This window comes from Centropristis striata, chromosome 14, assembly GCF_030273125.1.
Source record: "Centropristis striata isolate RG_2023a ecotype Rhode Island chromosome 14, C.striata_1.0, whole genome shotgun sequence".
Taxonomy (NCBI): Eukaryota; Metazoa; Chordata; class Actinopteri; order Perciformes; family Serranidae; genus Centropristis; species Centropristis striata.
The window spans coordinates 27,010,003-27,025,916 of NC_081530.1; the positions used below are offsets into that span (position 1 = coordinate 27,010,003).

The 15,914-nt window shown below is 39.1% G+C and overlaps 2 protein-coding genes across 2 annotated transcripts in view; both read right to left on the minus strand.

Annotated features, from left to right (window-relative positions):
- adnp2b (ADNP homeobox 2b) overlaps positions 1–3,616 on the minus strand; it is a 9,463-nt gene extending 5,847 nt beyond the window's left edge. Inside the window, exons 1-2 of the mRNA XM_059350398.1 lie at positions 3,337–3,616; positions 1,742–1,863 (exon numbers count right to left, since the gene is read on the minus strand). Of these exons, the coding sequence (XP_059206381.1) occupies positions 1,742–1,849 (108 nt within the window). The 5' untranslated portion in view covers positions 1,850–1,863; positions 3,337–3,616. The remainder of the gene's footprint in view (positions 1–1,741; positions 1,864–3,336) is intronic.
- Positions 3,617–7,263: 3,647 nt separating this feature from the next.
- On the minus strand, positions 7,264–14,751 carry azin1b (antizyme inhibitor 1b). The gene is made up of 11 exons (XM_059350298.1): positions 14,583–14,751; positions 13,196–13,339; positions 12,608–12,805; positions 12,248–12,421; positions 11,848–12,020; positions 11,427–11,640; positions 11,254–11,328; positions 10,813–10,978; positions 10,451–10,560; positions 8,862–9,079; positions 7,264–8,764 (listed from the first exon to the last, which is right to left on the minus strand). The coding sequence occupies exons 3-11, from the start codon at positions 12,707–12,709 to the stop codon at positions 8,689–8,691; spliced, it is 1,308 nt and encodes a 435-aa protein (XP_059206281.1). The 5' UTR covers positions 12,710–12,805; positions 13,196–13,339; positions 14,583–14,751; the 3' UTR covers positions 7,264–8,688.
- Positions 14,752–15,914: the final 1,163 nt, after the last annotated feature.

The window sequence follows — 15,914 nt, forward strand, 5'->3', positions numbered from 1 at the left end:
CAGCCAGCAAAGCTCCGTGAGCAGGAGATCTCATTTTTTTTGCGCATAGTGGACTACATTTACCATCAAGTGGACTATATTTACCATCAAGTGGACTATATTTACCAACAACACTGATTGGACATCCACATAAAGAGGTGAATTTTCCCTTCAAGGGTTGACTGTCTGTATTTTGGCTACCCAGTTTTTTATAGACTCATTATAAGAAACTTCTAAAGGAATATATAATTATAGTATGTGCATTAACACAAAATTATTTAAATAAATAAAAAGCCAAAAATATCCCTAGTGAGACACTAGGGTTAAATGTGGGGGTTGCCAATAACCATCTTAGTTACTGCAGGTAATACACAGACTATTGGTAAGTACCTCATACAACCCTAATGCAAAAAATAAAGACAGCTTGAAGAGACAAGATAAAGATATAGATAATAAGAATCACTCAGCTTTGACGCAATTACCTGCCGGTGATGGTAAATCTCAGGGGATGCTAAAAATGCTACTTCAACTAAAATCAAATGTTCAGACATGAATAAATAAGAACACTACTGGGAAGCTACAGAATGATGCAAAAACCTCAAAAAACAATGCAAAACAACTATGCTACAGCAGCTGCAACAAAATATTCTTAAAGGGTGAATTTACCTGATGAACTGGCAACTAATTGTATATGTTTTACATATAAAAAAACAACTAAACTAAATAGTTACTAGACCCATGACATGTAAAGTATAAAGTTACACAAGATGCAAAGGAAATCAAGTGCCAGTGGCTCAACACAGTATGTCATTAATTCTGGCCTTTATGTAAAACCTGTGTGATCATAAATATTGTGTAATTAAGGAATAGCTGAAACGTGTAACGACTGTGATTCTTAACGCAGGTTTTAATCACGCTGGATGCTACCAGTGTGTAAATTCTCTGCAATCTGAAAAACATCTTGTAAATCCGCCATGAATCTGTCCTGCTTATTGATTTGCAACATTATCCACATTAGCCCAATACCACAGAAATCTGTGACTCTATAAAATGGCATCATTTCACCCAGTCCCACTTGTTTCCATAACAACCAAAGACCAAAAACCCTCTCCATAGTGCTCTTTCAATGTGATGAGCAAATTTTTAATCTGATTTTATTACGTTTAAAGATGGCTTTTAAAATGTGCATACTCCAACCTTCATCCGTTTTTTGCTGCACATAATACAGTGCTGATGCATTATTGTGCATTTCCTGATTATAAAGGCTGCATTACCGTAAAATGATGGCATTTTCTCAACTTAACCAGCTCTTCTGTTATTTACCTTTCCCCACTTAGTCATTATAGACACATTACTGATGATTATATATCAAAAATCTCTATGCAAATATTTTGTGAAAGCATCAAGTCAACCTTACTATTAATGTTGCAATATTGTTGTCTAGATATTTGGCCAAAAATATTGTGATCTGATTTTATCCTTATCACTTCTAAACGGTCAACTGACACATCAAATGTATTTCTTCAATATAATAAGATTGGGTAGCAGACTGTAGGTCTGTAATTCTTGACTTATGTTTTGCTTATGAAATGCTAATTATATACACAGATCATTATAACAAAGTTAGTAGTATTTGGATCTTGTTGAGCTATTAGAAAAATAAAAATATATATGCATTAGTATTAATTAGACTTTTCTATTAACTTTAGATCAGCTCTAAATCTTAAAAGGCATCTTCAGTTGATCCCTGGATGAAACATACCTTCAACAGGTTCTGGCAGTCCTCCAGGCCGATCTCACCAAGGATGTTTTTCACCGCCTTGCGTGCCCTTCGGATCTTCTCAATATTTAAAACCGGAAGCTGATACATTATTCCTCACAAGCCTTGTTAAAAAATAGAAAAAATAGACTTTAATATCATGGAGCATTAAGACAAATATTACCCCAAAGCCATGAAGAAATATCACTAAACTAAACATTTTATCCTCTGTGTGTCTTTGAGTACACTTCCCATTCCCAGGCCTCACAACTAACCACAATTTGAGTAGAATAGTTTCAAATCCAGTTTTTACTGCAGCCCCGTATATGATTGGACACTGTATAGATGAACAATAGAAAACAGAAATTAGCTCACACTGGGAATAATGGCAGACACAATCAACACAATTAGCTGCAGTCAATTAATAAGTGCAGTATGTGTCACAACTAGCAGACATGTCAACAAGCTTATCAACTTATGTTAATGAAAAAATTGTTTTTAAACACCTGTGTTGTGAAGATAAAGTGAATAAATTTGGGATAATATGGCAGAAATGGAAAGGGCACATTTCCCAAAATGGCCTTTTTTATGCTTACATTTTTTTCCATATGTATGCAAGTTTATCAGTTTATATGTATAGCTATGATAGCATGTCTACATGTCTGACTTTCTCCTTTAAAAAGTTCCTCCTTAAAAACAAAAACACCATATGTTCTATTTGTGTTTAAATTATATTGTCAAAAATCTGAATAAGCCTCCTGTTGAGGAAATTTACGACATGGAAAGACGCATTCACTGAGAGTCCAACAATCAGAATGAAAAATGGACCATGGACTGAACATAAGGCCCACCACAGAGACACCAGATACATTTCTTGATGCTCACAGAAAACTTGTTTAAAGCGTCCGTTAGGATGAGCACTGTAATGCCCTGTGTAATTGTAATGCAATTGTAACGTTTGTTATTTGTATGTACATTGTCTAGCAAAACTAGCAAAACAATAAGTATATATGTTTTTCAAAAGAGAAAAAAAAACCGCTGAACAAAAAGAAAAACAATTGGGGAAAAAAGACCTGGTGTGTCATTGTGCAAATCATACTGCTTATAAAAGAAAACGATAATACGAAAAAAAAATCCATAAATGATGGACTGATAACCACACTGTAGCAAGAAAAATACTAACTGCAGCATACCGACAGCATCGCTGGAATTCACTATACTTTGCCATTAACATGACAGAGTCAAAATAAAAGCATGGCTGCACATGTATATTCTGTCTACATATGCATTTGACTAATACAAATAACATAGCAGTCACTGTGCAACAGCTGATTTCACTATCCCAGTGTCTGTATGCATGATAATGATTCCCTGCTCTTCATTGATGGATAAAGAACTTATTTAAACGAGGTAAAAGTGTTTGATTTAACGCTAGAGCACCTATAAACAAGAACCAGTCATCCACGCAAACACTGCTGAGTGTCTGCTGCCCACACTGACTCATTAAAAAGCTTCAGGTAAGCACGCTGAATGCGATAAGCCGGCCACGCCGCTTCTCACTACTTGAGGATGCCCTCAGCCTCCTCGCAAATATTTACCTCGTCCAATTTTCGGTGTCGGTTAACGTTAGTTGTCGCTGTGCCACCTCCGTTTTCCACTTCCACCGGCCCTCAACTGTGTCGGTGATCTGCGTGCGTCTGCCACCGGCGCTGCACACAGACACTCATCCGAGCAGCATCCTCTGTCGTCCTACACCGCGGCTAGTACAATGTAGTCAAATATTAAAGACGGCGATTGCAAATCCCCTCTGAAGACAAGTTATTTTTGGTGCTGCTTTTGTCCCTTTCTTCCCCTATTGAGGAAAAAATGGCGCTCAAGTTCAGGATCTGACGTAGCCGTCCTCATTTGCATACAGCACAAGCTGACCAATGGGAGGCCTCTCAGCATAAAAACTGAATAACTTTTTATTCGCTCACCAAGACTGTCAGCCATCGTTATGAAGTATCCGGGTGATAGATTTTGTACTTCTGTTTTTGAATTTCATGTAATAACTCACCTGTTAAGGTGACTTTTCTATTCTACAACACATAGCTAGGTAAGGGGGCGTGGCTACTGCGACCCCCACTGGCAGTCACGTGGTACAGGACTGAGGCTAACCAATGAGCTGTCGAGAAAATGAGCTAAATGGGTGGGGCAAAGGCCTATGACGTCATATCATGCTACTTTTCTTAGCCAATTATATTGAACCACCATTTTGATAGGAGGGAAACAGAAATTGATAGGTCAGATGGGTTTTGGCTAGCATAGCATAACGTTTTGGGACTTTTTACTATGTTTAACGATTGTAAGAAAACTAAACGGCTAGAAACCCCCGCTTAGCATTTTAAGCCAATGGCGAAAGTTAGTTTTAAAATTTGTATGCATCTTTCTTATGAAAGTCGATACCTAAAATTTTTTTATGTTCGGCCTTTTGACGTAGCAATTTATGAACAAAAATCGAGCAAAACCCAAGGTGCTTGTCTGACCTTTGGTCAGCCAATTAACCTTTATGACCAATGGTCAATTTGTAGTGAGACAAATCGTCAATTTGTTTAGCAACAATATGGTATTACTCCAGTTTAAAGCATATTTGTTACTAACTCGTAACCTACTATATCTTGCATTTCCGATCTTTGGTACAATTTTTGACTATTAGGTATTAAACCGTATAACCAGCCTATATGTTATTACAGTCCAGTGTCTGAAATGGGCCAGTACCAGTACCGGCGCTTCTGATTGTTGTCCTCAAGTACACTTACAACAAATTTTTCATAACGGTATTATTAATAGAATGATATTGATACCAAAATAGACTAGAAATCAAGCAATTCTAAGTAAGATCAAACATTCAGCATCCCCATATAGCACAAATTAAATGATCCTTTGTTTCATAACCCCTTTTGTCACCATTGCAACAGTTTGACTCATTAGGCAATTGAATCAGGCTCCTTAGATTGAATAGTTGACTGTTTAAGGTTACCCCGACAAGGTATGTGTAAAAATAAAAAATATATTGAAGGCACATTGGATGATCATGTCATGTAACTGCTGAATTAGGGTATTGGCACATTTTTTGGTCCATTTCAGGCATCGATGCAGTCATTTATCTACACCAATAACCCAAATCATCTTTAAAAAAAATTGAGTTCTGTGACATGAAGTAGTTTGATTATAAAGTGATGTTATGACCTGATTTTAAATTTGACGAACAAAATCACTACCATTGTGCCCTCTGTTTAGGCAAAGCAAATAAGGAGGATCTGATTTTCTGGGCAAACAGAGAAACCACATTAAGAGAGTAAAGTGCTGCAGCTGATGACAGTCAAGCATTTCCCAAAGGTAAGCCTGCTGAAGGACAACTGAAACTGATGACATCATCCCTAAACCCAAAGTAGAGAAGAAAGAGATTTTTTTTCGGCGTCACTGTCAGATTAACGCTCATGTCAGACAAATACAAGGTTAGGCCACCAATCAGAACCACCCACTCCGAGTTCATTCATGCCTGCTCAGTCATAGTGAACAGGCTGTGATTCAAGATGCTCCTCAAGTCATTTATAATCCATCACGTCTCCGCTGTTACCTTGTAATTGCAAAGTCTATTTGTTTTTATGCTGCTCTCATGTTGCGTGTGCAGGAGATGTTGCTTTGTTCTCTGCAGACTAATAAACCGTCTGCTATTTTATTATCATCACCACCGCTATCAAATGCACCAGGGCCATTATTCTAAATAAACCTTTCTGACCACAGTGACGTGCAGCAACAGGCAAAGTATGAGAACTCTCATGTCATCTATTAATCTTATTTCAAATCTAATTAACATGCACCCATCACCTCTAATAAACACTTAACATGAGACACTTAATTGAAGCTTTAATGGCTCCACTTGGAGCAATGTTTGAGCTGGGATCCTCTCATGCAAAACCAAAGAAAAGCAATTCATTTTGAAGCAGAGGAAATCAATGGCTTCACATTATACATGAATCTGTCCTTGATATTTTAATGAGGCACAGCGTGAGCAGCGACTAAAGCCACCTGATACAGCAGCAGTAATTATACAAATATCAGCAGTAAATCATCACGCTTTTTAAACAATAGAGCAAAGACATTACTGGAAGCTGCCCAAGCAGGTGAGAGCTCACAGTCGGGTTCAGGGACAGACAGGATATGTACAGAAATTTCCATGCAGTAATGGAAATTACCAAAATTTCCCTTTCCATCTCTCGCCAGCAGGTCACCCCGGCAACCTGATCCAAATCTCCACCGCAAAATGTATTTAATTGCTGTATTTAAAGATGGCTGCTGAGTTTGAAACAGATTTCAGAACCATATCTTTAAACAGTGTAATGCGCAGTGAAGAAGATGAAGGGGACACACTGAGGGTTCCTGAACCCTTTCCATAGACAAATTCAAGCAATTTTCACCTTTAATCTATGGTTAATTACATAATAACATACAGTGTAATGATAATTTCACAATAGCATCACACTTATTTAGATGTTATTGTGTTATAAATAATCAAAATCATGTTTTGTGGCAGCATTTTTTTCAGACAGTTTAAGCACTTTATTCAAAGCCTTGAAAACGTCACACTAAAATGTAAGTGTTTAAGGATTTCCAGCACCTATAGGAATCCTTCATGTTGTTGTATGGATGTTGAACTCTAATAATCTCACTTTAATTGTTTGTTGTTTATTTTACTTGTGATCAAAACAGCAGCAGCCGTATTCACTGATTGAATGCTCTTTTCTGGCACAATATGATGCTGTAGTGCTCTGCTATCTGGTAATATACATCTTAACTAATATATTTAATTATCTCAGGACACTAGACAGTAACAGTGTACTGCAGGGTTCTTACATTGTTTTAAAAATGTTAAACTTCAATTATTTTCAAAGCATCTATAGTTGGTCTAACAGTTGGTTAAATCTTAACATCTTTAATGTCAATTTAAATTAAATTGTATTAAAACTAAACTAAACATATTTAGTTTAAACCTACAGCAATCAGTGTATTTTGGCACTTTTTATTTTTTTACCAGGTATTCATATCAACTTTAATTTTATATTTTAATGATTATTGAAATCATGCTAATTTTTGGATTACAGTATAGTACTTGTTGACAATTAAGCACTTTCAAGGAGTATGTTCAAATGTAAGCAACTGTTAATACCATAGTTAGTACTAACATTTAGTACTATAGTACTATAACTGTTTGTAAACTAAAGACTTTGTAAAATAGGGATGAATCGGCCATAAAGAAGAACTCAATCCTGGCTGCAACAAACTGATCCTAAGCAGCCCTAAATCTGGATTAGATAGTTTCCAGGAAATGCAACTACTGTCGAATTAGAATAAACACCAGATCTACAACAGATCAGAAACATGTGGCTTTGAAATGTGTTGGCTAAATAGTGAAGACTTTCATCATTAACGTCTGTAGGAATCTACAACCCTTGACACCAAAGATCACACATACACAAGATGAATGATTTCAGTCAGAAATGTATTAAATTAATCACTTTCATTACTTTAACAAGCACAATTTACAGTCAAAAACAGGCTATGGTCCATTAGTGCCTTAGACAAGCAAGTAATTAATACATTAGTCATTTGTAACACACGAGGGCAGGATTCTTTAAAAACTGCAGTTAAGTCAGGTCATTTTTAATATCATCAGACATGAGACATTTAGCTGTACAAGAGACTGTGCATTTTGTCCCTCACAACTTCAGAGAGGCATGAGGAAAAGTCTGGTGTGTTATTTGTCACAGCCTCAGAGAGGTCTGTGTACAACTAGCATGTCTTTTATGTGACAGATATAAACATGTAAGTCCAAATCTGCCACATACAGATCGTTTGAGCACTCTTCAGAAACAGCTCGTTTGCTGGTTTTTCAGATCCCGAAAAACTTGTGAGATCTGAAAAATCAGGGCTGCCTTGTTAAATGTCACAGTACTTATTTAACCTACAAAAGATATTGTGCATTTTAAAACCAGATTAACCTCTCTCTGTTAGAGGCAAGGAGTGCATTAGGGTGTATGCAGCTTCTTCTCTGTATTCAAGCTATAGCTCAGTGTAGAGAGAATCCCCCACAGCAATTCCTTCATGCCTTTCGAGTAAAGGGAAACCACTGAGGTCACAAATGGCAATCACAGCACACTTAAATCCATGTAGCGTTAAAAAAACACATCAATATCTTAGAAGGAAAACACTGTTAGATGGGCCACAGCATAATACCTGGGCAAAATACACAAAGATGGAGCTTTAAATTTGCCCCAGTAATATCTGAATCCAATAAATAAAAATGCATTGAGGTGAGCTGCGATAAAGAAATAGGTTACATCATTGTCATAATTTCATTTAAACTATGCAAAATAAGGGGTCTGAAGTAGAGAATCCACACGAGGCGTTGATTCTTCACTTCAAAAATCATCTACAGACAAAATGTATTGGTGTTGAACAGACACAGGATTTACACGACTGTCAACAGGTAATCAATAGAGAACAGGATTTAAATCAATTGTACATTTTGTAAACGGGATTTGATTTAGGAAACAAACCTCCCCAAACGTGTTGGGGGGGTCCCATCTCCAAAGAGTCGTCCATTTTGTTGCATATTGTCATTTGAGCTTCTTTTTGCTGAGTCCAGAGGGAGGAGCGAGGATGAGAAGGTCATCTTCCAGATCAAATTTTAGACAATTGAGGTATCGAACAACCAATTCCATTTCGAGAGGTAAAAAAGTCAAATTCAGGGAAGAAATAATAGGACACTGCATTTTCCAAGGTGGCTGGAATGTTGACCACATTTCGCCCCCCGTCCCAAACACCTCGCTGACCCCTCTTCTCACATGGTGAAAAGAGAGGCTAAGGAGGATCTGTGCAATATAATATGGGACAGGGGCAGAGGGTAGTTACGCACTGTACTGGACCATGGAGAAATTCTTCATGGCACTGTCCAGCGCCACACCGGCCTCCTGCATTTCGTACCTGCGGGGCAACACAAAGCATCAGAGTGAGTTCTCTGTGAATTCATCATATTATTACCACATCTGTATTCGTGTTGAAGCTTCACATGCAAACTCACCAGTCACAGGTGGAGACAGTGTAGTAGACGGGCAGCTGTGGGGAGCCGGAGAGGCAGCTGAACTCCTCCAGGCCACACACTCCCATGTTGGAGAAGCACAGCCAGTCTCCCACACTGAGTTCAGGCAGCAGGCAGCGCTCCACCACCTGGTCCAGCTGGTCCAGTGAAGGGCCCCACAGGCTGCTGGGATAAACTTCCTCCTCAGCACGCAACGCATGCTGGAGAGAAGGAAATAGAATCAGAAATGTCAGATTGATGAGCTTCACGTTCTGTCACAGTTAACGACATCTCTGCTGCACATGTAAAATTATATTCTGCATGTCAAATGCAAATTGGAGAAGAGTAATATCTATAGGATTACAGTCTTCAATTTAAGGGATTATTCTCAGTGAAATAAATATACTAACTTTGATTAGTTGAGTGTGTCGGCTAAAAATACACTTAGTTGCAGACAGCCTTAATAATTACCTAAAAATAGTCAATGCATCATTTGTAAACTATTCTCATAGTAGCTAAAAGATGGATTTCTTAAAATGCCCAACCTTTATTTTTTTGCTAACTAGCGACCTGAAACTGCCATTACAAACTAGCAAATATTACCGACTACAGCAGTGTCAGAAGTCATTCACTAATCACTATGTTGTCCACTATGTAGTGAGTTTACCGTTTTATAGTGCTTTCCCAATGTGCAGTTGCAATTAATATAACTCATAAAGCGGGCTCAAACACTATATACCATCATGCATTGTGCTGAAAGGATGAGAGGTGAAGGAGCAGCCTGGTTGCAACCTGCTATACAAATGTCAGTTTTGATATGTTGAAGTTTGTTTTACCAGTTTCCTAGCTATGTGATATATTGTGAATTTATTGTAAATGCATTATACGATTATGGCACAAAATCATGGGTAGCTATCTATTTCACTGACATTAGCTAGCCCCCTCCTCTAAAGTAACTGCCAAAACAAGTGGGAAGTTAGCACCAGCCTCCAGCCAAATGGTGGTAAAAGATGCAAGTGGCTGCTAGGTTCGCTGCACTCACCAGCCAAAAGAAATCAATACCAATCTAATATTCTATTGTGTGGCTGGTAAAATTTGGAATCCAGCTTCCACAACTTTTCATAGTAGTGAATTAATGAATGAATAGTTGTTAGGATCAGAGGTCTGGCGTGTATGAAGTGAGTTGATTCTGCCCTGAAGCACCAGAGCTCATTTTCTACATCACATTTCATCTTTGTCACTTTATCCTACATTATTAGCCTCCAGTTTTATTCTGCGGCGTCTGCTTCACTTTTGTTTTTTTCTGACAGTGTACAGCTGAGTACAGCTTGGTAGCATGAATTGTCTTTCACCTTTATGACTAATTTCAATCTTCAAGAGAACGCTATGTTCAAATAACTAAACTTTGAATGAAAACCCCAGAGTCAATGTAGAATCTCTATGTAGATCCATATAATCCACCATCTAAAGCATGTGTGACCCCGCTTCCTGAAACACTCAATGCATGACCCCTTTTCCTGTTAAACTAGACCTATCAGATTCTTCTTTCAGTCCTGAATGGGGTCGAGTCTTTAGGGTGGAGACCTACTAACCTTGTGCACTGACGGGGCAGCGATGGAGTTTCCCAGCAGCTTGCGGCTGAATGGGCCATAAACACCCTCATTCATGTAGTACAGGAACTCAGTATCTTCATTGTTCACACCTGTGAAAATAAAGTGGGTGACCATGTCAGAAATATAGAACATAGTGTATTATCTGCGAACTGAGAGCTTGACCTCTCATGGTTTTGTTATGATTATGTTACACCCATGTGTACAAAATCTTGAGAACAGATCACAAACCATTCTGTCTTTTAAAAAAAAAAAAGTCAGATTGCAGAGACGGATGCATTACGGTCAGATTTAACGAGACTGCACAGGACAAAAACAACCCCTGAGACAATTGAGTAACTCACCTTGAGCGAGGCTGTCCCAGTGGCGGGTCAACACCTTCTTGCCGATCACGTTGACAGCCAGGCTGAAAGCTGAGGCCACGTAGAAGCTGCCTGGCTGAGCCAACACTTGCACACCGGACAGTGGGGGGAAATAAGCATCCAGCAGCGGCCTGACTGCAGACTCAACCTGTAAAGTTACAAACAAATATGCATTCAGAGGGTGATTCCAGATAAAAACAACCGGAGAGAGAATTAAGTAGCATGGGACGGTGTATGATTTTCCCTATATAGTAGTTCGCTAGTACTTTTAAACTAACTAAAGCTTATATTGGTTTATTATGGATTTAAAAAGTGTTGTATATTCACACATTTGTTCTTCAATTAGGTTTTACATTTGAAAACAAGTCTTTGCACTTGTGTTTGTGATACGAAAATAATATATCTCTACCGTTTACTGCTTACCTGTTTGAGCTGAAACTCTGAGCCAGTAAATCCCCCACCAATGTCCAGGATGTTCATGTTAAAGCCCAGATCCACCTGAACAGAAACAGCAAATTAAGTACAAGGGATAAAAAACTAAATTCATACGGAATCATTATTTTATAATGAAGAAACATTTCCCAGGCAGTACTCACCCCCATGTCAAACACGCAGCGGGCATCTGACAGTGCATGGGTGTAGGCCTGCTGCAGGTCTTGGCAGGAGCTGGGGATGTGGAAGGTCACCCCCACCACCTGGACTCCGAGTTCCTTGGCTGCTTCCAGCAGGTGCCGGCAGCTCTTCAGAGAGAAGCCGAATGCCATGCTGGTCTCAGCTGCGTGAGCCTCGGTGGTCAGCTGCAGCAGCAACCTAGAATAAACAACGAAAAAACAAATGAACATTAGCCAAAAATCAAATCATGAATGAAACATCCATCCAAGCAAGATAAACAATAACAGCTTTCCCCATCTTCTGTTTATTTCCAGCCCAAGACAAAAATGCACTTTCATTAGTCTTCAGAGCACAAGGACTAAAAGTAGCCAAGAAAAAGGTATGCTGCTTAATTTGATCGCTTACTTTGCACTTGGGTGCAGGCGAGCAATCTTGGACAGCTCTGCCTCGTTTTCGCACACAAGATACTGGATGTTGTTCTTGGCAGCGTGCTTGATGTGTGCCAGCTGCTTGCACGTGCCTGACAGAATGATGTTTTCTGGTGGTACGCCGTGCTCCAGCACCAGGCTCACTTCAGTCTGCGGGGAAGAGGACACACGCGCTTGTGAAATTAACGCAATGACCCATCAAAACAATCAAAAGTGTGTTGCATAAGTTAAAGGGATAACAGTCATCGGCTGTAGTAATCAATTGAGTGCTTGGAATGAAATTGCCCCAGAATACCAAGTGCTTTTAATAAGAGGATGAGGCTCTCTGCAGTTTAAATAAATAACACTGCCTAAATTCTGTGAAGTTTTAAGCTAACCTTGTTGGAACAAACGAAGCCCAGGCCAAAGGAGGCCAGCACTTCGATGACTGCCGGGCTGCTGTTGCACCTGACTGGGTAGTAGGGCTGCAGCCGTGGAACAACACTCTGCCAGCATACATGCTGCTGCATCAGAGCACCGAGGTCACCCACCACAAACGCACTCTTCTCCACCTGGGAACACAAGAGGAGGAGAATGCTGCACTGAGTACAAAGAGCAACTGGTCCAACCACTTAAATCACATCAAATAAACAGGGGGAAAACATGTGCAAATGCTGATGACAGTGTCATGAAAGCTATTAGAAGAATGTCTTCCACTGTAACCAGAAGCCATTAATAGGCCTGCAAGCTGAACTGACCAGAGCCTGCTCGCAGATGTGTCCGTCAATGACATCTTCAAGGGTCACTCCCCCCTCTAGGAGTTCAATGATGTAGCTGGGTTTGTCAGCAAGTCCTTTCATCTCAACCGTATTCCGCTAAGCCGACAATCATAAAGAACAGATAAGCAAGTCAAGAGGTCACGACTGAGCCAATGGGTCCTGCCGGTATGCAACAAACTGGAAAAGAGAGGGAGGAAAAAAAACAAAGTACATGACCATTAATATCCAACGATAAGATTTTAATTTAACAAGGCAAATAAACGTCTAACATCATGCATTTCTACTGTTTAAAATCAACAGCTACACATTAATGACAGTGGTCCATTCTGTGTTTTATGAGCTTTCTTGTACAACTAATAAATGTTTAACATCCACACACCTCATTGGCCTTTTATTTTGATCTATTGGCTTCTTAAATCAGACTCTTCAAACTCAATAAAAACATGTTTCCTCACACCCTGGTTTGTATGCTAAATTCCACTGAGAGCCCAATGCTTCTGGACTTTGCTACAGGTGTGTGTGCATGTGAGCGAGCAGGCATGCGTGGTGTGTACAAGAGTCACTCACATGGACAAGTCAGGAGATGGACCTGTCCCGCTATCAGCTAGGATCCCAAGGTGGCTCAGCGTTGAAGTCAAAGTGCTCCCGGTAAAGAGCCGCCCCTAGGCCCTCTGGGTAACGCTCATACACCTGTGCAGAGACAGGGGAGCCCTGAGGAAAAAAACACACATAATATTGGATATAGAAACATAGGAAGGGCACACACACACATATATATATATATATATATACATACACATACACATACATTAAAATGTCAGATAATGCAACTATAGCTGATGAATAACTGGTCGATAATACAAAGCCAAATGGCTTTCATTGACTTATAAAGTGCAGCATCTACATGGTGGCCAGTTAATGGTATTGAGTATTTAATTTGAATTCTCAGGCAAAATGCTCTATAAAAACCAAGTATCAAACTATTATAAAGTATAATACATAATAAAATAACATTTGAATCGCAGAACTGGTGATAGCAACGGTCGTCTTATTCAGATTTGGTTAGGTCAGAGTTTTGAAATATTAAATCGTCCAGCTTTGCTCATTAGAACCGAGCCTTTCTTACCCTCAGGTGTTGATGAACTACAATGTGAGGTTCTACTTAAAATTCCAAATCGTGATATAAGTTATCATTATTGACCATTAGAAGCAGCTAATACTCCGTTAGGAAAAAAAAAAATCCATATCGTGCATCCTGAACATTTGTTGTCAATGTGGTCCACATTTCAGTAGCACAATTCTCGCGCTCGTTTACGTGGCTTGTCTTTTTAACCCAATAAACACCAAGTATTTATCTTGACTACATCATTAATGTCAGCAGGCTCTCTTAAAATCACTATTATGCGTTACTGCTATGCTCTACAAATATAACACGCGTGTTGTGTTGTGATTGTGAAAATGCTGTCACAACTTGACAAATGAGATATTAATATTGCAATGCGTCACCACAACAAAATCATGAAACCATAAACCCGCACACATACAATGAACATATAACATTTCCACACGTTAAAGTGCAGCTATACAGCACACAGGAAACGCCAACGTGAGGAAACGCGCTGAGATATTCTTGGCAACAAGAGCGCCGCTAACGTTGAGCTGGCTGCCGACAGACAGCACGTCGACGAAGAAGCTTATGTTAGCACTGCATTTTGTTAAAAAACACAAACAAAGCCAAACACTGACACAATACAGTCATAAACGCCACACTCGGGAGCTAAAATAGCTTCGTACGTTACTTGATCGTTTGAATTTACCGTTAAGATTTCTCAAAAACACAATATTCAATGAATCGGTGTGTCATGTGTGGCGAGAAGGCAGAAAGACGAGCCCGCCATGTTACGTCCGCCTGCTGGATCCGAGCAACTCAACCCAAGTGTTCCGCTCTACTTACGTGAGATAACGGCCAGAATGTTTTGGAAAATCGTCTTCTCTTTTTCGGCGGAATTTTTAAAGAGTAGTGGGCACAACGATAAAAGAAAGAAAGAGGGCGGTTTTTGCCATATGTTTAGCTGAGGGGACGAGCGTCGGTCGAGTGGCGTCTTCTCTCTCTGCTGATGGGCGGAGGACGACTGAAGCCGACCAGCGGAAGTTGGAGAAGGTAATCAACCGCCGTGGGCGGGGCCTAGCTTTCAGCTCCACCAATCAGCTTCCTGCATTTTTGAGAACGTACCAAATATGTATTTCCGAACAGATCTGCGATGTTTATTCACGTTACATAACCATAAACTTTCCGTACACGGCCACTCGTTTCAGTCAATCAGTCCAAGACCTCTGCTGCCCTCTTCTTCTTCTTTTTATGGGACAATTCAGACACACTTGTTGTAAAATTCCAGCAGCTTGTTGTTGAAGTACATTTGGCAGGGATGGGTCAGATTACTTTCAAATATAGGCTACTCAGTTACTCAACACAAATTACGTGGCACCTTTCATAATTACCATATTTACAAACCCATTGGATTACTAAAAATAGTAATCTAATCTGAAGATTTTGGATTACTTAAAAAATAAAATTATGTAAAATATTGCACCTTTTCCTGAAAGAATGGACACAAACGCATATATGCACATATAAAATGCATTGTGCATATTCAGCATTTTCAGTTTAAGTACCCCTTGCAAAAATATGACTATTAAATTGGCCATATGTTTTCTATGTAAAAGGAGGTGGAGCTCATCTTAACTACTTTATATTCTACTGGATAGTGTAATTGAGCCTCTATCACTGGCTCCTATTTTATAAATTGATCATACGTAAGTGAAATCTTATTTTAACACGGCAAAGTATTATTAGCTCAATCTGTCTTTGAACAAATTTGGGAATATGTTCTGAGGGTATTTGTAGCCTATTTTCATTGCTGAATCAATCAAGTCTGTTTGATATTGCAAAAATGTGGCCCTTAAGTCACATGCTGGCAACAACTTTTAGTGTTATATATTCAAAGAATAAGTGGAGGAAAAATTCTTGTTTGTTTTACTTAAGTAAAAGTAGTAATGCAACTCTGTCAAAAGAAATCGGTTGAAAGATTTTACTTTAGAAAAAGTACTGAAGTATTAACAGTAAAATGTCCTCAAAGTATCAAATCAAAAGTACTTGTTATGCACCTTTCAGAGAGTTTGACTCACTGTTTACAACAAGATAACAATGTTCCCCTTAGTATTTTCTGATGCTCATTACATGCAGTATATGTACAGCATGTATCCATAAAAAGTATATATATATATA

Bases quoted from the DNA above. Each gene is read 5' to 3' on its own strand.
- azin1b (XM_059350298.1), bottom strand. From the start codon at position 12,709: ATGAAAGGACTTGCTGACAAACCCAGCTACATCATTGAACTCCTAGAG. The intron at 11,641-11,847 runs GTAAGCGATCAA...TGTTTATTCTAG, and splicing joins CGCCTGCACCCAAGTGCAAA to GTTGCTGCTGCAGCTGACCA. The intron at 10,979-11,253 runs GTAAGCAGTAAA...GTAACTTTACAG, and splicing joins CAGAGTTTCAGCTCAAACAG to GTTGAGTCTGCAGTCAGGCC.